Source organism: Tiliqua scincoides, chromosome 1 (assembly GCF_035046505.1).
Source record: "Tiliqua scincoides isolate rTilSci1 chromosome 1, rTilSci1.hap2, whole genome shotgun sequence".
Lineage (NCBI taxonomy): Eukaryota > Metazoa > Chordata > Lepidosauria > Squamata > Scincidae > Tiliqua > Tiliqua scincoides.
In genome coordinates this window covers 280,796,201-280,820,353 of record NC_089821.1, presented here as the reverse complement: position 1 = coordinate 280,820,353, position 24,153 = coordinate 280,796,201, and the positions used below count along the sequence as shown (strand labels likewise).

Below are 24,153 nucleotides of genomic sequence, written 5' to 3'. Positions count from 1 at the left end.
CTCATTCTATAAAGTAGATCCCAGTGCCTAATGTGTGAAAACCACTGACCCAGAAAAACGGAGTGAATTAATGAAGAATTAATGTGATGTCCTTTTAAATATTTGAGATTTCTGGGGTAACATCTGATCATGGTCAAATCATTCATACCGTGTTAAAGAGAATCTTTAAAAAGTATTTCCAGATACCCATTCAGGAGTATTATAAATGAATACTGCATTAGTAAAAGGAAGATCTGTTTTTTTTAAGTGGAGGGGGGCTGCGCTGCTAGATCTTGGGCTTGTGTTAAATTTCCTTGATACAAAAATGATACAAAAATTCACAAATTGTGAATTTGAGAATCCTTGTGTGGAGCTTGTGAAAATCCACCCGAGAACAAGAGTGTCCTGAGATATTGGGGTGGGGGGGGGAGGAACAGAGATGTTTTGGAAAATATAACTCCTGGCAGGATGGGACATTTTGCAGATTTCTGGCACCTTTACCAAACATACTTCCATAAGGCCAAGAAATGCTAAAATGCTTTCACAAGCTGAAAGCTATACTTCTACAATGGGTACTGGACTGTGTGCCTATACTAGATACTGAGCCACACAGGGAAACAGCCTTGCAGATTGTTGAGCAATCTTGTGCGAGTTTCCTTGGAAGTGAGCCCTGCTGTGTTCTGTGGGGCCTGCCCTCTCACTAACCTGGCAGCAAGCCCCAGTGGGACTTCTGAGGGCACACGAGGGTGCTGGAGCTGGTGCATTGTGGTCTTGAGGGTGCTTTGTGTCTCTTTGTATGTCTTGTTGGAGGCAGATGTTGGCAGCCTCCATAAAACGGTTCAAAGGCAGAGTGCATGATGGGAGCCATATATACAAGGGGCCATGGGGAACCATGGAGAGGAGACAAGGGAATTCATTTAGTTGAGAAAAGTGACAACTAAGGGAATTATAGGATCATAAAGTTGGAAGGGACTTTTGAGATCATCAAGTGTATGGAGGAAAAATAACTTTGCTCCTGGACTCTGAGACACTCTGTGACTTTATTCAAGCTAAACCCATTTTCAGAGCAGGAACCCAACCAACAAAGAAAGTATGGCTCCACCTAAAATGAAAAAGTCCATTACTTGCAGTAGCATTAGAGCATACCACATATGAAAATCATTCATTGGTTAAAAGAAATAGATGGGATAGGATAAAGGGGAAGGGTCATCTTTCAGTTAAAAAACGTGTGCTAGTCACAAGACAATTTGTGGTGGGTTACTTCCTTGTTTTTGTGGTTAGGGCAACTTCTGTTTTTTTTGTTTTTTTTTAAATAATCTTTCAGCCACTTGGAAAGCCCCCAATACTCCTCTCCCCCCTCCCACCACTCAATGACCTATGTCACAATAAGCTCTAATTGTTCTAATCAAAGCATTGCCAATTAATATCTCTGTCAGCCAAAACAGAGATATTAATGTGGATATCCCCATGTCAACACTAGACCTCTACAAGTCCATTGCCCAGTCAGTGCAGGTTGACCACAGATACCATGTTCCCAACAGGTGGCCATCCAGCCTCTGCTTAAACACCTCCAGCAATGGAGAGTTGACCACCTTCCAAGGCGGACTCTGCCACTGCCAAACAGCTCTTGCAATCAGGAAGTTATTTGCAATATTTAATTGAATACTCCCTTGTGGTAATTTAAACCCATTCGTCCTGGCTGTACCCCCCCCCCCCAGAGCAACCAAGAACAAATCCACTTCCACATCACAGTACATAGTTATTAAGTCACCTCTTAACTGTCTCTTTTCCAAGCTAAACAATGCCTTCAGCCTGTCCTGGTAGAACATGTGCTTCAGCCTACTCACCATCATTATCTTCCTCTTCTGGACATGCTCCAGTTAGTCAGTCTGTCTCTTAAACTGCAGTGTTTAAAATACGGCATAGGACCAGGATACCTCAAGGACTGTCTTTCCTCATGTATTCCTGCAAGTTCTTTGCAGTCATAAGAACATAAGAACAGCCCCACTGGATCAGGCCATAGGCCCATCTAGTCCAGCTTCCTGTATCTCACAGCGGCCCACCAAATGCCCCAGGGAGCACACCAGATAACAAGAGACCTCATCCTGGTGCCCTCCCTTGCATCTGGCATTCTGACATAACCCATTTCTAAAATCAGGAGGTTGCGCATACACATCATGGCTTGTACCCCGTAACGGATTTTTCCTCCAGAAACTTGTCCAATCCCCTTTTAAAGGCGTCCAGGCTAGACGCCATCACCACAGCCTGTGGCAAGGAGTTCCACAGACCAACCACAGACCAGTCATCAGAGAAGGTCCTTCTTAAGGTACATCCGCCATCCGAAGTCACAGGGGTGGCAGTGAGGTGTAGGGTCTTCTTGGTTGTGTTACCACACCGCTTGAATCAGCTGTCAGAACACCTGAGGGCAGCTTCTACAGTATGTGTTTTCCGGCGGGGTTTGGACCCATCTTTTGGCTTGAGCTTTGGGGAGGGAGACACTTCTGCTGCTGACATTTTAATCTGCTCTTTTACTGTTATCTTTTAAATTGTTTTAATGATGTTAATGATTTTTATGGTTTTATTTTAACAATTTAATGTTTTATCTTTATGTGTTTTTTCTGTTGTACACTGCTTTGGGTGTTTAGAAAAGCAGTATATAAACCTAATAAATAATTAAGCTGGACACAATATTCTGGGGGAGGGTGGTGGGGTCTGACTAAGGCAGAATACAGCAGTATCATCGCTTCTCTTGATTTTTATACTATACTCCTGCTGATGCAGCCTAGAATTGCATTAGCTTCTTTTGTAACCATGTCATACTTCCAGCTCATGTTTAGCTTATTGTCCACTAAAATGCCTAGATCTGTTCCATACATGCTACTGCCCAGCAAGCATCCTCAATCTTATACATGTGCTTCTGACTTTTCCTGCCCAAATGCAAGGCTTTATATTTAAAGTTCATTTTGTTCACATTTGCTCAGTTCCCCATCCTATCAAGATCATCTTGGATCTGTTACTGTCCCAGAGTATTTGCTACCCCTCCCTATTTGATGTTGTCTGCATTTGATGAGCATCCACTTCTACTTCCTTATCCAATCATTCAGTAACTTTATAAACAACACCAGATCCAAGATGGGGCCCTGAGGCACCCCACTCATCACTTCCCTGCAGGTCAACAAGAAGTTGTTGACAAGCACTCCCTGAGTTCAGTTCATCAGCCAGCCATGGAACCACCTGACAGTAGCAACATCTAGCCCGCATCCCTTCAGCTTGTCCACCAAGATGTCGTGGGAAACATTGTCAAAAGCCTTACTGAAATCTAGATATATTATACCCACAGCATCCTCCCAATCTACTGTGCTAGTCACTATCATAGAAGGGGATTGGTTTGTTTGGCAAGACTTGTTCTTGGGAAAACCATGTTGGCTGTTGGCAATCACCACCCACCTTTCTAAGACATGATAGAGATTTATAAAATTTATTATGCCAACAAAGGTATGATGATGATTTATAAAATAATGCATTGGTGTGGAGAAAGCGGCTAGAGATACTTTTTTTCTCTCTGTCTCATAACATGAGATCTCAGAGTTACCCAGTGAAATTGACAGGCAGGCAAAAGAAAAGACTTCTTGATGAAACACATAATTAACCCATGGAACTCCCTGCCACAAAATGTAGGATGATTAGGGAAGAAGGCAAATTCATGGGGTTTATCAAGAGAAAAAAGAGTTATCTATGTCTATTGATCTGGTTGCTTATGCAGAACTTTCATGTTCAGAGGCAGTCTACGACATCGGGGGGCAACCCAACTGAATCCACCATCTGATACTGCCCTGACCAGCAACCACTGCTACCACTGCATGAGCAGCTTACCCAAAAACCTGGAAAGAAGAATGCCACCTGTTACCTTACTCCATCCTGCACCATCAGGAAGTGTGAGGCATGCTGCTGGGAGCTCCCAGGGTGTCCTGCACTTTCTGTTTTAGTTTAAGGGATAGCCTGAGGAAGGGGTCAAGTGGGTGAGAGTGAAGCAGAACAAGCCATCTGTTGTCCATGGCAGGCTGGAGGAAGGCACAGCAGACCCAGGGTGAAGGACACTTGAAGTCTGTCACTCCCTCTGCCACCTGTCACTCTACATGAGCCGCATCATCCACTTCGTGGATGGGCTGGCCCTGACTATGCCAGTCACTGCGGGGAGGGGAGAGCAAGAGAGAGCATGTTGCTTTTTAGAGGGCTATTTTGCAAAGCAGAAAACTTGATGGACCCAGTTGGATCTGAACCAACAGGGTTTTTCTGATGTTCTTAAGTGCTCTATCAAGTAGTCCCTAAAGAAGTGAAAGAGTGGGGGGGGGCAGGAGAGGGGGACAGTTCTGATTTGTCTGGTGGTGAGCATATTATGGTTGAAGGAGTCTGGTGCTTTGCCAAGAGGGAACTTGTCGTTCTACTGGTGAGGCAGGGCCCTTGCGGAGGACGTTCCCATTCCATACACATCTTTCTTATTTAATGAAACTGCAAGGGGGGGATAAAAGTGGAGAGATTGAGCTGTGTGCTTGGCAGGCTAAGAAACTTTGTCACCTTCTTAATGGCTTCCCAGAAGCTTGGTGTGCCCTGTGAAACGAAGGTTGGCTCCCACCGCCCTGCAGTGCCTCAAATCTATTTAAACCTTTTCAGATGCTGGCAAGCTCCTCATCTCCCTCTCCCTGTCCAGAGAATCATTGCTTCTGTAGCGTTGGACACAGATCAGATTTCAGAGCAGCTGGATGCGGCTGCCTGGTGCTTGCTCTCTAAACTCTTGAGGAAGTCTGGATGGCACCTAGAGCTTCTCCCTGCCATGGATGGGAAAAGATCACATGTTAAAAGTAGACAGAGGGCAAGATAGCTGCAGAACCTAACCGTTAGCAGCCAACAGTGACAGGATCATTGTGTCCCAGCCAAATGCATCCTAGTCATTGGCATCCATTTTTGTGTGTGTGTTTCCCAATATATGTATTTTTATACATATATTCTTTCTTTACTCAGCGTGTGGTCGGTCTGTGGAACTCCTTGCCACAGGATGTGGTGATGGCAAATAGCCTGGATGCCTTTAAAAGGGGATTGGACAAGTTTCTGGAGGAAAAATCCATTATGGGGTACAAGCCATGATGTGTATGCGCAACCTCCTGATTTTAGAAATCAGAGAGAGCCAGGATGGTGTAGTGGTTTGGGAGGTGGACTTAGACCTGGATGATCCAGGTTCAAATCTCCCCTCAGCCACAAAGCTTCCTGGGTGACCTTGGGCCAGTCACTTTCTCTCAGCCTCACCTACCTCACAGGGTTGTTGTGAGGACAAGAAGGAGGGGAGGAGCAGCTGTGTTAACCGCTCTGAGCTCTTTGGAGGAAGGGCGGCATAAAAATGTGAATAAATAGAAATGGGCTATGTCAGAATGCCAGATGCAAGGGAGGGCACCAGGATGAGGTCTCTTGTTATCTGGTGTGCTCCCTGGGGCATTTGGTGGGCCACTGTGAGATACAGGAAGCTGGACTAGATGGGCCTATGGCCTGATCCAGTGGGGCTGTTCTTATGTTTATATTAGATGTACTTTTTAATTTTCAAAACACAAAGCTAGGGTTAGGGTTAAGGATGGAATAAGAGGCTTAGCATCTATAACATGGGGTCTGTTGCCCAGTCATAGTTTGTTTGTTGCCGGGTTATAGTATGATGCAAATAACCAGGATGGTCCGTCTGTCCCCCCCCAAAAAAACCCAAAACAAACAAAAAACCAGACATGAATGTCCAGGGACACCAATGATTGGGATGCATTTGACTGGGACACAATTGTCCAGGGTGCAAATATCCTACTACCAGCAACCACCTCCTTGCTTTTTGCTTCATGCTTTTAAGTGGGGTAACCTGGAAGCTAATTGGAAAAATATTGTTCTTGCCACAACACCCAAAGCTGGGTACGGTCCCTCCCCTATTTCCCTCCTGCTGTTCCACTTGCATCCATACTTGGCACAGGGGAGATGGGGTGGATTAGCCCCATGAAGCACTTAATGCTCCTGACAGTGGGACAAAGTGTGACCCTGTTTTTGTAACCTGTGAGCACTGACCACCTTTCAACCTGTGGGTTTAGTTACTGAGGGATCTGAGCCCCTAAATGTACTGCTCTTGGGAATCACGTGGGTTACATGGTTCAACGAGCTGGTTTAAAACCAATTTCTTTGTTTACTTGCAATTTGGGGAAGAAGGAGACAAGACCAGCAACAAAGGAACAATGGCTCCTGTGGCTGGATGATTCAACCATCTCTTTGGGATGCTGAGACATCTCAGAGACTTTGAGGTGGTGGAGAGGTCCAAAACAGGTGAAAAATGGCAAAAGATGGGGGGGACGGACGGACAACAACATCAGGGATTTTCACCGCTCCTGTCCCTAAATCTACCAAAGGAAAAGACAGCCTATGACTGGGTGTGTTTACTTCATTTACAACCCAATCCTGGTTAGGGATTTTACAGTGTTCCACTGTCATAAGATGGATGGCGATCATGTAAGACATAGGAAGAAAGGGCACCCAATGACAGGAGCCTGGCCATTAGGAAGGTGTCCTATCTCTGCAGGCTGCTGTGAAGGCACAACTGTCTGCTTGCATGAGTTGGACTTCTGTTAGGCCCTCTGGTGGTGGGAATGGGAAATTACATTACAGGAACACTAGTAGCCTCTAGAGCAGGGGTGTCCAAAGTTTTTGGCAGGAGGGCCACATCATCTCTCTGACACTGTATCAAGGGCCAGGGGAAAAAAAATTAATTTACATTTAAAATTTGAATAAATTTACATAAGTTTACATAAATGAATATATTAAAGATGAACTTATATGAATGAATGAAGGTCTTGCCATAGCTCAAGGCCTATAAAAGGCCTTGCACAAAGCAAGGTTGGCATTTCCTTTGCTGCCACTACTGCATCACAGATGTGAAACAGCAAGCAGTGGAAGGAGCCCTCATCCCACAGCTCACACAAGAGGTCAAACAGTTGAATCGGGCCAGTGTGGGCTCCAGCAAGTCTCTGGAGGGCCACAGGCTCATTAGAGACTTGGGGCTCCCTGAGGGCCACATTGGGAGTCCTCGGGGGCCACAAGTGGCCCCAGGGACGGGGTTTGGGCACCCCTGCTCTAGAGCCCCAGAAATGTCTTTTCTTTCCTTCTCCCCACTTGGCCACAAATGGTCCTGCAGCACCAGTGTTTCTGCATATGGGTGGAAGGACAGGAAGGGGAGAACTGTGCTTTCCCAGGGAAGCCACCACATGAGTGGGGGTTGCAGCTTCTGGGGCACTATGGCCAGGAAATAACAGTGATCTCCCCATTTTTCCTTCTTCTAATCCTTGGGCCAGAAGTTCCTCCCCAACTGGCACCTACCCATATCCAGCCTTCTTCTCCAAGCAAGTACACTCCTGTGCTGGCCCAAGGGTGGCAAGGGAAATGGGGTTTGACTCCCTTCTGTGTCCTGCACCTCCCCAGACACACTTTCTCCCCCTCAAGCAGCCTTTGTACTAGACTTCCATCTCCCAGTTCCTTTATTTCCACTCCTTTCTTCAAGTGGTGCACAATGTCTTTATGGTCCTTATCTCTTTCATAGCAAACAAGTCATCAACATGTACCAAAAGATAAGTCCATTGTCCATCTCTGTGTCTGGTGTACAAACACTGGTCTGCCTCACCTTGAATGTAGCCTTGGTTCAGCATCTGGTTCAACTTTTCTTTCCTGATTCTTGCTGCCTGCTTTGAGCCATAGAGCCCATTCTCAAGCTTCCACTCATGTGATGCCTTCTTACAGTGTGTGAAGCTTGGGTGTTTGACACACATTTGTATGGAAACAGCATACAAACTCAAGAGCATTCTTATGGTGATGTGGTTTACCTCTGGTTCATCCATAATCACTACTTCAACTTCTTCCCATTACTCTGGTCTATGCAGTGGTGAGGACCTTGTGAGACAGGACAGTCGTACAGGTGACACACCTTTGTCTTCTTGGGTTGAACATCAGAATTCTGATGCTGGAACCTGGTCTGCTTTCTCAGTGACATCTACCTATGACAACTTGTCTTCCTCATTTGTCTCCAGCCTTCTTCTCTTGTATTTGGTTCTGGCAGTGAGAGTGTGCTGTCATGGTAGGCTGGCACATACATGAACTCCTTGCCTGCCTCTTGTAAGTCATCAAAGAAAGTTTGGCACTTGTCAACTTTCTCATGCTCAGCAAAATATAGTCCATGGCATATTATCATGTGTCCATTGTACATGTCTATTATTCTATAGCCTTTGGACCCTGGAGCATATCCAACAAAAATGCCTTCTTCAGCCATGGTATCAAGCTTTGAACCTTTGCTCTTTTGGTATGTAGGTGCAGGCTTTGCTGCCAAAAACTCTTAAGATGCTCCATGCTAGGTTCTCTCCCATGCCACCATTCAAAGGGGGTCTTGGTTGCACCTTTGGTGGGCAGTCTGTTCTGCAAATAGTTTGCTGTCACTGCTGCTTCACCCCAGAGTGGGTTGGGTAACTGCATCTGTGAGCGTGCATCTACTAATTCCTGGGAGAAATATATTCTTTCTCTCGGCTATGTCATTTTGTTCTGGTGTGTAGGGAACAGTGCATCTCTACCCTGCTCCTTTAAGAATGTTTGTGTCTGGTGCAACATGTACTCACCACCATTGTCAGCTTGAAGCACTTCAGGCTTTCTTCAAAACTTGTTGCTGACAGTTGCCACATACTTCTGAATCATGTCTTGTGTCTTGCTCTTGTCCTTCAGTAGGAAGATCACGCTCTTTAATAGATCTGTCGGCAATGCATTTTAATTTTCCTTGATCCTTGCCCTGTTTTTCATTTGTTAAAGTTGAGTACCAGTATATTTCCTTTTATATCTGGGTCTAGGCTTTGAAAGAAGTTTCTGTCTGAACAGTTATGACTTGTACAGCCAGAATCAATTATCCATCTTTTAGTCTCTCAGCTTGGTTCACTGGGGCTAAAAACGTTTTCTTTCAGTTTTAAATTATGCTCTCTGTTTGCATGATTCTTGCCTGTAAAATGTCTTGGGCTTTGTCCCCCCCCCCCTTCTCTGATTTCTTACTTAGCTTTAGAAGGGGTTTCTGTAGAGCAGTGGGTCTCACACATTTAGCACCAGGACCCACTTTTTAGAATGAGACCCACTGGAAGTGATGTCATGACCAGAGGTGACATCATCAAGCAGGAAAATGTTTAGCAATCCTAGGCTGCAATCCTATCCAACCAACCGTATTGGCTTCTGCCTTTCCATTGGACCATTTCAGCGACATGGAGAGGGGGGATTTGCTGCATGGGTAACAGCCTATCCTCCATACCTACTTTACCCAGGCTTCACGCACTGGAGAGGACACTCTGTTCCAGAACCACCATTCAGAGCATGATACCATAGTCTTCTGACACTGAAGGATGCCAACATTTGCAAACTTGCAGGACCTTGCTAAATGGCCTTTCTCTTGACATGCAAAACCGGTCAGCCACATCTTATTGTTCTGGTAATCTCTGGTCTTGTAATTTGAGCAAGAATGCGAAATCCATTTGAATTGAATACACTCTGTCCTGAGATCAGCAAGTACCCTCTTACATTGGTTGTCTGCGAGTGCTGAGATTAGGCTTATGAGAGCAGCAAACTTTGATTCGCACAATGACCCAAGTAAAAAACCAACCTTATGATTCTCATATAGTTCAAACCCAGTTAGGTCTTCAAGAATCTGGGTTAGTTTATTACAGTAAATCTCAAAATCTTCCTTTGTTTTTAGTTTCAGATCACACAGATCTTTGATTAAATTGAGCTAATCTTTAACAGTGGTTCTTGCTAAAACTTCAGTCAAACTTTGCATAATTTCTTTTGCAGTCTTGGCATTTTTAACATAGATCAATTGTTCACTAGTCAGGGATCTGGTTATGATACTCTTGGCTTTGGTATTAGATGTGTTCCATTGGAAGGTTTGGTCTCCCTCAGAGTTAAGGCAATTTTCAGCCAGCACATTTATAATGTCTTGCACCTCCAAATCAAGTCTAATTCTGAATTTCCAGCTCTCAAGAGACTTGGGGACTAACAGCCCAATCCTAAAGGCAGCGCTGCCAGATGCAGCGGTGCCAAAGCGGCATCCTGTGACACTGCAGCAGCCGCTGGAGGTCTCCTCAGGGGAAGGGGACTTTTGTCCCAGGCCCTATAATTGAGTTTCACAAGATGGCTATTTGCTGGTGCAGACTTGAGAGATTCCATGTCAGGTTGGAAGGCCAGACACGGAGTTCAAGATCCAGAGGAGCAGAGTTCCACCGATTCCACCTCCCTCCCACCCTGGGTGAACTTGGAGAAGGTGTTATTGCTGTTACCACCCAAAGCTCAAGAGCCTTCCTCCCAGGGAACCCTATTCAGGAGCCTCCTTGAAATCAGACAGTACAGGAACAAGGATGGTCCGGGAGTCACGGCTCACTGCTCTCTCCCAGGGGAGCTGACCAGGCAAGTGACACAGTAAAGATGCAAGAAGTTTATTAAAAGTCTGTAAAGCATTAGAGGAATGGAAGGGAAAATGCCAGAATAACTGAACATCTTGTCTCTGAAATATGTTTTTTTTTTGTTTTGATGGTGGTAATTCAAAAGTATGCATGGTTAGAACTGCAGGTGTCTATCTGTTCCCAGCACATGATTCGTCAATGAGGCCAGTATCGGGCTTGGGTGGAATTGTTTCCAAGCAGGCACTGGCCCCTGGCAGGGCCTCTGAGAGGAATTTTATCAAGGGGTACAAAGTTTCTTTTGGACCCCTTTGCAAAGGGGGAGGGAAGAAACAGAGTGGAGGAGGGTGGTGACAGGCAAGTAGAATTGGGGCAGGGAGGGACAAACTAGGATGGGAGAAGTGTGGAGACAGCTGGAAAAGTCTTTGGAGCCCAGGTCTACCCACCCATGTGGCATCAGCAGCTAGATACAGTAATGCAGAAAGCCAAACGGATTCATCAGTCTCTCTAAAATCTTTTAAATGTAGAAAATCATGCAGAAAATTAGCAGCATCATATTTAGGCTCACACTTAGAATGGAAAGTGTCCTGTGTGTATCAAAACTTGCTTCCGGAGCAGTTGTAGTCTTGCAGCTGTGTCCCTGAACCCCTAATACACTCCTTCATAGTAAGCAGATCCACAAGCCAAAGAGCTACTGTAGCAGGTCAGTTTCCTCCCAGATTTGACACTGTGTTAGTATATGCACTTCTTGGCCCATCATATATGGCTTACCAGTAACTGCAGCAACACACTTGTGGTAGTGTCCCCAGCATCCCACGTGGGCAGCAAGCTCAGGTGAGATCAGAAAATGCAAGATCCCAGGAAATTTCCAGTCCTAGGCCTCTAAATTACCCCCTTTAGCCCCCTTTCCTAGGCCCTGTCCCTGTGCTGATAATGCCCTTCCTTACCCCATTGCAGGGGAGGGCATCTTGATAGCAATATTTGTTCTTCCTCCTTGAATTCTGAGGAGCAGTGGCTGTAAATGCGATGACAGTTGGCTGAGGCAGGGAGTCCAAGAAAGGAGTGAAGGGGGCCTGCAGGAGTTTCAAGTGAATGCCAGACACTTCATCCTCGGTTCCAACCCACTTCCTCCCATCTCAAAAGTCTATTAAATCGAGAAGGATTAAAGGAGAAGAGAATGTTAATCCCAAAGAAGCTGCATACATCAGCTGCCAGCAGGTTGTCAGATCAAAGTTTCCACAACATTAGGGTGATGTTTATTCTTCTCTTGAGGAGTGTTGGGGATGGGTGATGTGCTCCAACGCTATTTTGTCTTGAAGTAGATGAGTCCAACATGCCAAAGCAAAAGAGCCTGTGATACCCCAGTGGGGCTGGTGTCCTTCCTTCCATATATCTGACCACTGAGACAAATGCCCTCTTTGCCTGTGGATGAGCTGGCCTAAAATGAGGCCCCAACTCAGCTTTTCTCTTTTTGGCACCCTGGTGTCTGAGTGCATCCCGCTCCCCCCCCCCCCCCGAGAGCACATACCCTTAGTGGCTGCTTCCTCTCATCATGTGATAGGGTGACAGCACTCTGTGTTTCTTCTCTTTGAAGAAACAGTGGGATAAATAAGATTAAAACAACTTAATGCAGACATGTTCACATATGCCATGCATCATTCAGTGTGATATCAGTCATCATGCAGATTCCTGAAAGCCTTCTCCCAGCTTCGTGGCCCTAGGTTGGATCTCAGGGCTCCTTGGTTTTTGGGACAGGCATGTTAGGAATTCAAACAAACAAAACAGGCCATCAGTCACAACAACAACAACAACAACAGTATTTATATACCGCTTTTCAACAAAAAGTTCACAAAGCGGTTTACAGAGAAAAATCAAATATCTAATGGCTCTCTGTCCCAGAAGGGCTCACAATCTAAAAAGCTGCAACACCAGCAGACAGCCACTAGTACAGACAGTGCTGGGGTGAGGTGGGCCAGTTACTCTCCCCCTGCTAAATAAAAGAGGAGCACCCACTTGAAAAAGTGCCTCTTACCCAGTTAGCAGTCACAAATAAGAAAAGGAGCTGGTGTTGCTACAATGGCAGTGAAGCCCCTAACACACTACAGAGTGCTTCACAGTGAGAGGCTCTGAGCCCAAAGCTTGTGCTGATGTCCTGACTATGGTCTCTTGCCCCTAGAATTCCAACTGTGTGGAGCTTGGTTGTATTTGCTCCAGAAATAAGGCAATGGCATTTTGTGCATGCTCAAAGGTAACCATTCAGGGCCAAATCTCCAGGCATTGAAAGAAAATGCAGAGCTAAACCCAGCTAAGTCCTTTGCTCTTTCTCTGATCTAGAATCAGCTGTGAATTTCACTTTAGGCAATATCTAAGGGCACTGCTAGCCCTGATATTGGGACTATTATGTGTGTGTGGGGGGGGGGGGGCTGATGCTGAGTCACACTGAGAGAATGAAGTGACCCATGGCCAAAGCTCGTTCTCTTTTTTTCACTGCCTCTCTTGCTCTCTCCATGTTCTTAGCCAAGCGAGAGCCATCTCCACTCGTTGAGCTTAAGCAAACTTGATGGGATTGCCTAGAGTCAGGCCCACTAAGGACAGGCTGCCCAGAGGTTGGGGAACCTGGCTTGCCTCCTCAGCTTTCCCCAGTATTCTGTGCCACCCTGCAATGGTGGCTGCCCCCTTTTTGTTGATATGGGTCTTAAACTTGGGGGGTGGGGGGTTGTGCTTGCTTGGAAGATCCTCTGGCAGAAGACTCCATCCCACAGGGCAGTCAAACTCCTGCTTGCTCCTTCAAGGAGCTGCAATCAGGCAAGTATTCCATTTTCACACCCACCCCCATTGTGTGCACTACACAGTCTCTGTGGAGTTCAAGGGAGGACTCTGGAAAAGAACTGATTGGGGTTGGATAGAAGATCTCTTACACACGGTATGCATAGGGCTTACTTGCCTGCCGCTCTGCACGTGCCCAGAAATACCTCCTATTGTTAGAATGTTGCATGCACTTCAAATATTGATCATAGAAGGTTGCTTTGGCATTACCAATGTTATAGGCTAGAGCAGCGGTTCATAGTAAGGGTGTGCAGAGGTGGGGGAAGGCAGTGATGCAATGTGCTAGATCGTGCCACTTTGGAGCGATGCAGGGGCTTGCTGCCACTTACCAGAGCCTGAGGAGACCCTCAAAATCATGTTTGTGATCACTTCCGGTTTTGCATTCGCGAAACCAGAAGTGGTTGCAGTTGTGATTTTGACTGTCTCCGCATGTTGGGGAGTCCTGTGGAGGCTGGCGCTGGGGCTCCCTGCACCCCTGGGAGGCTGCTGCAGGCTCTGGTAAGTAGCAGCAAGCCCCTGCGCCCCTCCAAAGTGGTGCAATCTAGTGCATTGCGTCTCTGCTTTCCCCCCTTCCCACCCCTTAAGGGGGCAGAGGCCAGGGCTCTCTGGCTGGGGCATCGTGATGCCCTAGTTGAGAATCACTGTGCTAGGGCTAGGCTGTTTGCAGTTATGATCTCCTCATAAGCACTCCTTGACTAAGGGCCCCAAACCTATCCAACTTTTCAGCACCAGTGCACCCGCAATGCAGCCCCAAGGTAAGGAAACAAACATTCCCTTATCTTGAGGGGGCCTCTGTGACTGCCTCCCCACCAGTGCACACCCCACTGGCACAGCTGCACCAGCACTGGAAAATTCGATAGGATTGAGCCCTAAGGCTGCAATCCTACCATTCAGGCAATCCATATTGTACAGCTGGGCATTCTGCATCCAGACTCTTCACATTCTGTTTCAAGAAAATTCAACAGCCTGTATAAACTATACAAGGAAAGGATATGTGCATGAATCGTGTCATTTCTTATGCGCTTTGCCTATTTTGCATAATGTACTTGGGGTTTCCTAGTTGTGGGAGGTGAGGGTAGGGTCTATACACTGAAGCCCCAAGCCCATCTCTTGGAAATCTGATTCAGCTGCTTCTGTCCTGAGATTTAGCAAGAGCTGACTACAGAATTCAAAACCTTAAGGGCTAGCAACTTGCCTTTGCAATTGAAAAAAAGTCAAAGTTTGCAGAATGCTGAAGATTTGCAGCAGTGCTCCACTCTGTACTTCTCCTGTGGGAATTGGGGCACACATAGTCCAACTTAAGTTCCTTATATTCAATGCATTGATTACCTGGTAGTGGAGCTGTGTGGGGCTTGTGCTGCACTTGAGCTCATTCCAGCTGCTCGGCTCAAGCAAAACTTACTGGGCTCACACAAATTGACCGTGACATTGTTTCAGAAACCTTGACAGAGACAAAAATTCTTGGTAGCACTGGAGAGATTAAACTGACCAGAAGGAAAATGAAATGACTAGGAGGCAGATTTATTGCAAAGAAATGGAAGTGATGGAAAGTGGGAATACTGGCCAGTACTCAGGGCTGGTCCAGTGCAGTTTGTGACCTCAAGCAGTTGTTCAGCATCATCTGAGAGGTGCAGCCCAGCAGTATCCCATCATAGACCATCATGCAATGTGATTGAGGAGGTTGGATAGGGCATTCCACCCCATCAGTGGGATTCCTTGGAGTCCAAGCCAAGGCTTAGGCTGCTTGTGCAGTTGCTTGAGGTGACCATCCAGAGAAGCATGGATGAGAAGGAAGTAGTGGCTTTTCGGTAGCAGGTGGACTCTTCTTGCCCACCCATGGACTTAGCTGGACAGAATACATAGCAAGTCCCTTTATTTTCTGCCTTTCCTTACACTGGAATTGCATGCTCCTAACATTTGTCTTGTACCTTCTGAATACACAGAGCACTTCATGTCCATGATCTGTGTATGGACTCTTACCCTCAACCCTGCAAGGCAAGTACTGCTATCCCCATAGTGCAGAGAGAGTGGCTTGCCTGAGACCACCTACTGAATTTATGGTAGAGGTGGGAGTCAAACTGGGAAATCTGGATCCACAGTTTGTAGCCCAATCTTACCTAACTCCCTGTACAGTGATGGAACAACGGGGGCAGAACAACCTTGTCTGTATCATATGGGAGAGTTTTGGCTTCTGGAGTTCTCCTCAAGATAAGGCGACATTTGCCCCCTTGCCCTAAGGTAATGCCCGGTGGTCACTATTAGTCAACACAGATCTGTGCCATTTCTATAGCTGGCACAAGTCCAGGTTGATCCATGCAGGCAGATGAGGCTGGGGAAGAGGGTTTAGCCACTGCAAAACTCCCTCCCTCCTGGGCCTAATTCGCCCATTGCCAGCCCAATCACCTGCCCGTCACCTGCCCCATGTCCTCCCTGTTCCACTCTCCCCCTGCCCCATTCTACCCCTTGCACCAGGCTTCCTTCCTCTGGCAGACTTTCTGAGGTTCGCAGAACATGCAGGAAAACTCTGACTTTTCCGCTCATTCTGGTAGCTTGAGCTGGCAACCAGTGCTTTATGGCTGCTTTTCGGCAACCAGTGCTGTTGGAACATATGTTCTGCTGGCGCGGCAGCCTGATAGGATCTGGTTGTTAGTATCTGAGCCACGCTGTGACACCAGTTCTCTAGATACACCAGTGTTTTGCAGTGATTCTCAGGAAATGACAGTATCGCTTTTGGATGATCTCAGAAAAATCAGCGGAGCTATTTCCAGGCTTGTTTTGGAAATGGCTCATTTCTGAGTCAGTCTGACGTGAGGTGAGCTGGCCCATCTCAAAAGCTCAGGACATATCCGTAACAGTGGTTATGAGGTGTGTGTTTGTTTTTTTACAATGCAGAGCCAAATAATTGCTGTGTATCACATGCATCTTATTATCCTCAAAAGTCTTAATTATGAATCATGTTTCCCATTGAAAACAGACTTCATTGAGCACCATAAGTGCAAAGCAGATTCACAATTGACTTTATTGTGCATCGTCTGGCACATCTTTGACAGATTTTTGTCTGCGCATGGATCCAACGAGAATATTCTCAGGTTGGCTGGCTCTTCAGGGCATGTTTGGGGCAACAGCAAAGATGTGGTTTTTGCACTGGAAATGAAACATAATGGTAATTTGCGTATCTCTAGACTTAGCCAAATCAGGAATGAACCAAGGGGTGGGTGGGGGAAGCAGGAGGCGGGGCCAGGATCCTAATGCCGCTCCGGGCAGTCTGGGGCAGTCCTGGGTTGGTTGGATTTGCGCTACCGCTTGAGGTGGCGCAGATCCGAGTAGTCCTATTGGGGCTGCTGCAGCATTACCCGGGGTAAGGGGAAGTGATTCCCCTTTCCCCAGGCTGAACTGCTTGCAGCCCAATCCTGCCTTGGTTGCAGAGCAGGCCCATCAGCCTGCCTGCTCCAGGGCTGGCTTGGATTGCGCCCTTAGAGATATAAATAAAGCGTATTATAGACTTGATATCTCTATGGTAGCTATAAACAAATACTACTGACTTTTTAAGACTTCAGAAGGAAATTTAAATCATTGCTATTCTCTATAAAACTTGTAAGGTGTCTGTTTCAATGTGCAGTTGTGGGTATTTGGCTAAATGATCCTAATAGGGCCAACCTTAAGCATGGGGCCCAATTGGGAGCAATTTGTCCAGTGGGCTTAAAGCCAATCCTGTGAGTAGGCCCATTGCCATGGCTAGGGCTTTCCCTGGGGCAAGGGGACAAATGTCCCCTTACCTTGAGGAGACCTCCAGCCTGCAAAATTCCCCTGCTGAATGCAGCACAAGCCACACTGGTGCCACAGCATTGGCATAGAAGAATCTCCAGGTACCGAACTGCCTCTATCCAAGGCCTTTTCTGGGGATGATGAGTCCCCCTGACATTTAGCAGAGCCAGCAGACTCCATGAGACACAGATGCAGATAATCCAGGGAAACATAAGGAATAAGCCCTTTTAACGTAATTTAACATGTGGTTTGTGCTGTACCAGATGGAGATTAACTGCAATCCAGATGCAGGCATGAATCCTATGTTGGGAGAGGGGCTCTCAGCCATTCCCTGCCAAATGCCCCATATTACAGTGGGCCCTGGATTCTGCTCCACTGTTCCTTTAGTAAAGTAGGTCTCTGCTTCCTTGGGGCCAGCCAGAATGGGAGTCTATCTGCAAACTCCACTTAATCCATTCCATGAACAGGAAATCAGCACCCTGGATTATGGCTGTGTGAGCAAAACCAGGTTTGAGGAGCTGCACATGCTGACAGGTGACACACTTGGGAGAGTGAGGCAGTTGTCGGTGAGCATTGTTGGCCCTCCCTGCTCTTGCTGATTCCCCTCTGTCCCCCCCTCCCAGCTGCCTAATTTCTGGTCTCAGGGCCCATTCAGGAAAAAGCTGTTAAATTGGTCCTGAGGGGACATTGGAAGGGAACAGTCAAGCATTACCTGCTCCTGTATTAACAAAGCAAGGACTTGGGGCTTCCAGCAGCCCTAGACTGCTGCAGTGGAGACCTCCGTGCCATGCTTGTAAGTTGTGCAGAAGGCTCCGTGGGGGCCGGGAAGCAGCACGCGTCTCCTCCGAAGTCAGAGGGGGCGTGCGCCGCTTCCCCTCTGCCTCTGAGGGATGCCCTCAGAGGCAGAGGAGGGGCGCCTCGGGCCGGGAAGTGACACACAAGTTGGAGGAGGCACGTGCCATTTCCCCCCCCACCTCTGAGGGATGCCCTCAGAGGTGGAGCAGGGGTGCCCAGGAGCGCTCCTAGGAGGCAGTGGGAAGCTGCCTCTCAGGCAGCGTCTCCGTGCCGACTGGGCTGCCCCCCTCCCCTCCTCCTTTATAGGAGGAGACGAGATGGGTGTCCCAGAGCATCAGTGCCCCTTTAGGGTGCCTGTCTCCTATCATCCTATAAAGGAGGAGGGGAGGGGGGTGGCTCAGTCAGTGCTGAGGTGCTGACAGAGAGGCAGCAAGCTGCCTCTTCACAGCACTCCTGGGCGCTCCTCCTGGGGGGTGGGGGCGGGGGTCCAGAGGCACCGCTGGAGGGTCAGCGCTCAGGGCATTTGCCCCATCTGCCCCCCTAGGTATGCCAGTGATTCTGCCCTACCAAAAGAAGCCTGTCTGACTGCAATAAACACAGAGCCCTATGCAGGAGCTGTGATGTGTCAAGAGAAATAGGATGTAAGAACCTCATCAGAAAAGCCCTTCAGCTGAATCAGGGCCAAAGAAGGTGCAATCTAAGCTTGCACCTCCTTCCTACAGTGGCAACCCAGATGCCCCAATGAGAAGACCAGAAGGGAGTGTAGGAGCAACTCGTCCTCTGCTTTTGTTGCTTCCCAGCATTTGTTACTGCAAATAAACACTGTACTCAGGGACAGCACAGTGGGACAGGGCTCTGGGGGCACAGATGCTGCTGCTGCAGCTGCACTGCCCTCCCCCACATACTCCAGTGAGGTCATTTTGGAGCCTTTCCCAATTGCTTTGGTCTTCATCACCCTGAATCATTTGAAGTCACCTGCAAATTTGTCACCTCTCTGCTAATATAATGAATAAGTGAAACCAGCAGTGAGGGAGTGGTCACATATCTTCCCTCTGATACTCCACTGCAAATGACCCCTGCAAGACTAGAAGCCCTGTTTTGCTTCTGTACTCAGACCCAGACCAAACATGCAAAACCGTATGTGGAAACCAGCATGTGGAAACCAGCAAAACCGTATGTGGAAACATGCAAAGCCAGTATGTGGAAACCTATGGATGTAGCACACATTTGAATACAAAACTCATGTGGGTTTCTGTTTTGAACATTTGGTTGGAAACTCTCATGGTTGCCTGTTACCTGTGAGTTGCGAGTCCTCAGAGGGGGTGAGAGGAAGGATGATTGAGAGTGCTGGAGGAGGGACTAGTGCAGCTTTTTCCATAAATAAACCTTCAGATTGGAGTGAATGTGTGGTTGCAAATCCCACATGGGTTGACAGTCACAGAAATGACTCATAGATATGATGATTTCCCAGAGATGTATTGTGTGTTTGGGCCTTGCCTCCAGAGGAAGTACTGAATAATGCATGAGTGTAACTAGCAGGTGTTCATTCCCTTCCTTGTGATTCTTCTCTTTCCTTGTACCAGGCAGTTGCCTTTTCCACTTTGTAAATTTACTTTGTAAGTTCCTCAGGGCAGAGAACTATCACTTTTCTACTTACGTTATTTTGTAAAGCACTATGTATACTGATGTTGTTATTGTTATTATTGTTGAAACTGATGATCAGGACAATGTAATTGCAATGAAAATAGTTCACCCTTTGGCATATGCAAATTTTATTAGTAAAGTGTGAAAGTGTGCTTTCACCTTGAAAGCATCTGGTTGGTTAAATATTCCCCCCCCAAAAGACCCCTAAAAACTGAGGTCCACTCCATGCCCTTGAGATGGGACAGGTTAAAAATAAATCTCTGAAGGGTTGCCTCTGAGTTTTTGTCTAAATGCAAGTGGAATACCAAGATGAATTTGGAGAGCCCTGCTCAGATGGGAGAGTGGCAAGAATTGTGAAGGGATCTGAAAAGCTTCACGAAATCTTCTGGTGGCCAGGGAAGACCACAAACACCATAGAACTTGCTAACGTGTACTCAGGCAAAACATCTGTAGGAATTTCAAGACAAGGACAAATAACTTTGATAAGATTAGCAGAATTTCTTCAGAGGGTTTGCAATCTGTAAAATAAATGAACAGAGTGGAGAATCAATTATAAATTGATTCCCAGTCACCCCAGCTTTTGATTATGATGATGATGATGATAACAGCCATAATATTAAGAAGAAAGTAGGTTACTATGATTTGGAAAAAACAAGATAAGCAGTAGAAATGTCTTTCCAGGTCTGCTAAATTGAAGTGAAACCACATTGTGTATAGTCTAGCCTTCTTGAGGTCCCCTATTATTCCCCCACCCCATTCCATTCTCTCTCTCTCTCTCTCTCTCTCTCTCTCTCTCTCTCTCTCTCTCTCTCTCTGAGGTCATATTATCCTCTTAGGCTTTAAAACCATCTGTAATTATGCCTTGTAACTGCAGGGTGAGTTTAAAGCTGATTTGACTGCTGGTTTTCATTTTCATTGTTGCTGAGATCAGTCAACAAGCAAATTTCTAATCATCCGCAGAGAAAGCTGAAGAGGGTCAGCAGACGGTCTGGCCTTTAGCAGGTCATCAAGCCACGTTGGAGCCCCCTAGTGGAAATCAGTGCTACAAAATGCTTCAGACTAAACAAGATGGTGGGCCAAGAGAGCAGCATGGCTTTATCTTGGGTTTTTTTTTTTGCTTTTTTTTCCTCAGTTGCTCACAGCAACTCTGAGCAGAGCTGATTGTGAACTTCTTAGGTGAACCCTTTGTGGCTGTTGTTAGGGAGGCTTTTGGAGCTCAGTTTCAGTTCCTTGTGTTCCTGCCAAGATACCAGTTCTCAGTGTATGTTCCTGGCTATTTTCTCATTCCCCCCAGGGCAGGGTGGAACGCAACTACGTCCTTCTCTTCCCTCACCCTTCATCACCCTGCACATAGTCTTCTTAGTGTAACAGTTGCTACTTTCCATCTTATCAAAACGATGCCACAGGGCAGTGTGGAACAGACAAACCACTAAGTATGTGGGACAGCTCTTGCAGCCAATTTGCTAAGAGGTTGGCTGCTCTCCGTTCCAGTTCATGGCTGGTGTTGCCAGAACTGCTCCCCTCCAAGCAGCCTTTCACAAAAACCATGAGTTCCTGCTGTCCCTGGAGGAAGCATCAACCTTCTCCTTTCTCTCCTGCAGCAGCACTCAAAAGAGGCTCCTTCCATGGAGGGTCCTTGAATGCTTTCTCTGGAGAGCACTGTTGTCTTGTTCAGGACTAGGCTTTTCCTGCTCTAGCCATCAAACCTGGCAGGCTTCGGCACTGAAGGCAGCAAGGTGGGGTAAGAATTGGTTACAACCATATGCACCCCAATCTGTTTCCTGTAGGAGGCCCTGAAGGCCACCTTGCAATTGGCTCAGCCTTCACTCTGTATATTTGGCACCTGTGGCCTGTCCATGAATGACTGGCTGAATGAGAGAGTGACTGCTGCAAGCAAGGCGGATGCCTGCCTGTTGTTCTGGTGGAGCCAATCCAGAGCAGACATCCGTATCTCTTGGAGAGTCATAGTAAAGCCTCCATTCTCCAGTCACAAAAAGCATAAACTGGTAGCATAAGTCTGCCATTAAAGCTTCCTGGGACATCTACCCCCACCCAAATTCCTTTTCAGGATACAAGGTCTTGGCTTCCAATGAATTTGCCAGACACCAAACCAACTGGGCTCTAAGAGGAATAATGGCCCAATCTTATCATGCAATTTATGGCAGCAGGGCAGTGTCCTGCTGCCATAAAGCAGTTGCTGACTATGTGTGGAACACACTGGCGACTGTCATCTGTGAGTCACAACCGCAAAGGGGTGGTAACATTGGTGGCCCACTGCCACAGCTACCCACCTGCTCCAGTGCAGGTAAGATGGGGTTGGGGGGGTGGATTGGGGAGAGGAAGGAGGCATGTTGGGGGAGGAACTGGGGGCAGGGAGGGGGACTGAGGGAGTGGATTTGGTGGTGATCGAGCACATTGGGTCTTTTCTTTATAAAATATCCCCGCCCCTTTTCCCTCCTAAGACACATGCTACCAAAATAGGTGGTATATGTCTGAGAAGAGCTATAAGCAGCCTGAGGGCTTACATGGAGGTAAGTGAAACATTTTTTTGCCTTCAGATTCCCTCCCCCCAAAATAAAGGGCGTGCCTTTTTGGTGCTATAGTATGGTGGGGTAGGACCGGGCTCTACACCTCTTAGACAAAGATTAAGTGGAGCAGAGGGGAGAGGGAGACTGTCCCTGTCGCACTTCACACAGCCACACCACACAGAGCCACCAGACTCTCTTCCCATTCACCCTTCCCAGATGTCTCCCCCCACCAGTTTTCCTTCATCCTTCCCCTAGGTCTTCCCCCATTATTCCTAGAGCAACCCCCAGTGACCCATGTAGTTTATCCCACAACAGTACCCTTAGCTCCCCCATGGTCCCCCACCAATCCCTCTTTGCCATTCCTCTGTAGCTCCTCCACTGACTTGAGCTGGAGGTAGCTCTAACCTGCAAACTTGGTGGTGTGGCTCTGTCTGTGCCCAGGGTGCACTGATAGGGTTTTGTGGGTAGCATCATGGTGATGGAATATTGTACCTTCTCCCGGCTCTTGTACCAGAAGCAGGAGCACATGGACCGGAAGAGGAGGACCTTGGCACAGATTGCCACACCACTGAGGTTGCAGGCCAGAGCAACATCTCAACCATCTGTGACTCCTCTCTCTTCTGTCTGCAATTTTGAATGAGGAGGAAGTGGCACCCACCGCCTATGAAGCCAGGACGAGGAGGGGATACTCTTCCTCCCCATGCAAATGATGTTCCTCATCTCTGAAGTGGTATTGACCGGGTTCCCTGTGCTTTGTGTCTTTCTTCCACAGGGTACGGCCATGCAGCCCCTAGCACTGATGGTGGGAAAGTCTTCTGTATGTTCTATGCCCTGCTGGGGATCCCGCTCACCCTGGTCATGTTCCAGAGCCTGGGTGAGAGGATCAACACTTTTGTGAGGTACCTCCTCCACCGCATCAAGAAGTGCCTTGGCATGAGACGGCCAGAAGTGTCCATGGCCAATATGGTCACCATTGGGTTCTTCTCCTGCATCAGCACCCTTTGCATTGGGGCTGCAGCATTCTCCTACTATGAGAATTGGACCTTCTTCCAAGCCTACTACTACTGCTTTATCACTCTCACCACCATTGGCTTTGGGGACTATGTGGCCCTTCAGAAGGAGCATGCCCTCCAGACCAAGCCCCAGTATGTGGCCTTCAGCTTTATCTACATCTTAACTGGGCTGACCGTCATTGGGGCCTTTCTCAACTTGGTGGTGCTACGGTTCATGACCATGAATGCTGAGGACGAGAAGCGGGATGCTGAGCACCGGGCCCTGCTCACCCGCAATGGGCAAGCTAGCAGTGTGCACACTACAGACACCACTGCTTCCTCCACTGCTGCTGCACTGGGGGGTGTGGTGGGAGGGGGGAGCAGTGGTGGCAGAGGGGGACTACGAAATGTCTACGCTGAAGTTCTCCACTTCCAGTCCATGTGCTCCTGTCTCTGGTACAAGAGCCGGGAGAAGTTGCAGTACTCTATCCCTATGATCATCCCCAGAGACCTTTCAACCTCAGACACATGCATGGAACAAAGCCATTCCTCACCTGGCCACTACCAAGAGACACCGTCCAACAGATGTTTCTGCAATGCCCAGCGTTCAGCCATCAGCTCTGTCTCCACAGGACTCCACAGCCTCTCGGCCTTCCAAGGACTTATGAAGCGCCGCAGCTCTGTGTAAAATTCAGGAGCCCTTTTAAAAACCATCCTTAACTATGGAAGTGGAAAGAAAGTAGTGGAGACAGGCACAGAAAACCCAGGTTGAGAGAAATGGCAACAACCAAACTAGATTTTATTTCTACAGAAAGAATATCTTGGGTCTTGGGTGTGCGCAATTCAAGCAAACACTTTGATGGATCTTTAATGGATTAAGTGCTGGGTTGGCCAACTTGGCCAACGTATTGGGGAACTGAGCCCCCTAAGTCTCTCTCCCAGTGCGGTTAGGAGTGGGCTCAGCTAGGTTTCCTGTCGGTCAGTAAGGGAGGGGGAAATGGAGGTCACACCTCCGGTGGGGTACATATGTTGTACAGTTTTCTCCAGGAAAGGAGTCTCTTGGATGCTCCTTGGTTTGGTTTAAGTTCTAAGCTTTCATTTTGCAGCAACTCCACAAGATGTGAAACTTGAAATTAACTT

The 24,153-nt window shown here is 47.5% G+C and overlaps 1 protein-coding gene across 1 annotated transcript in view; it reads left to right on the top strand.

Moving 5' to 3' along the window:
* KCNK3 (potassium two pore domain channel subfamily K member 3) overlaps positions 1-23,701 on the top strand; it is an 87,828-nt gene extending 64,127 nt beyond the window's left edge. Inside the window, exons 2-3 of the mRNA XM_066611995.1 lie at positions 22,794-23,375; positions 23,409-23,701. Coding sequence (XP_066468092.1) covers positions 22,794-23,375; positions 23,409-23,701 — 875 coding nt within the window. The remainder of the gene's footprint in view (positions 1-22,793; positions 23,376-23,408) is intronic.
* The last annotated feature ends 452 nt before the right edge of the window (positions 23,702-24,153 follow it).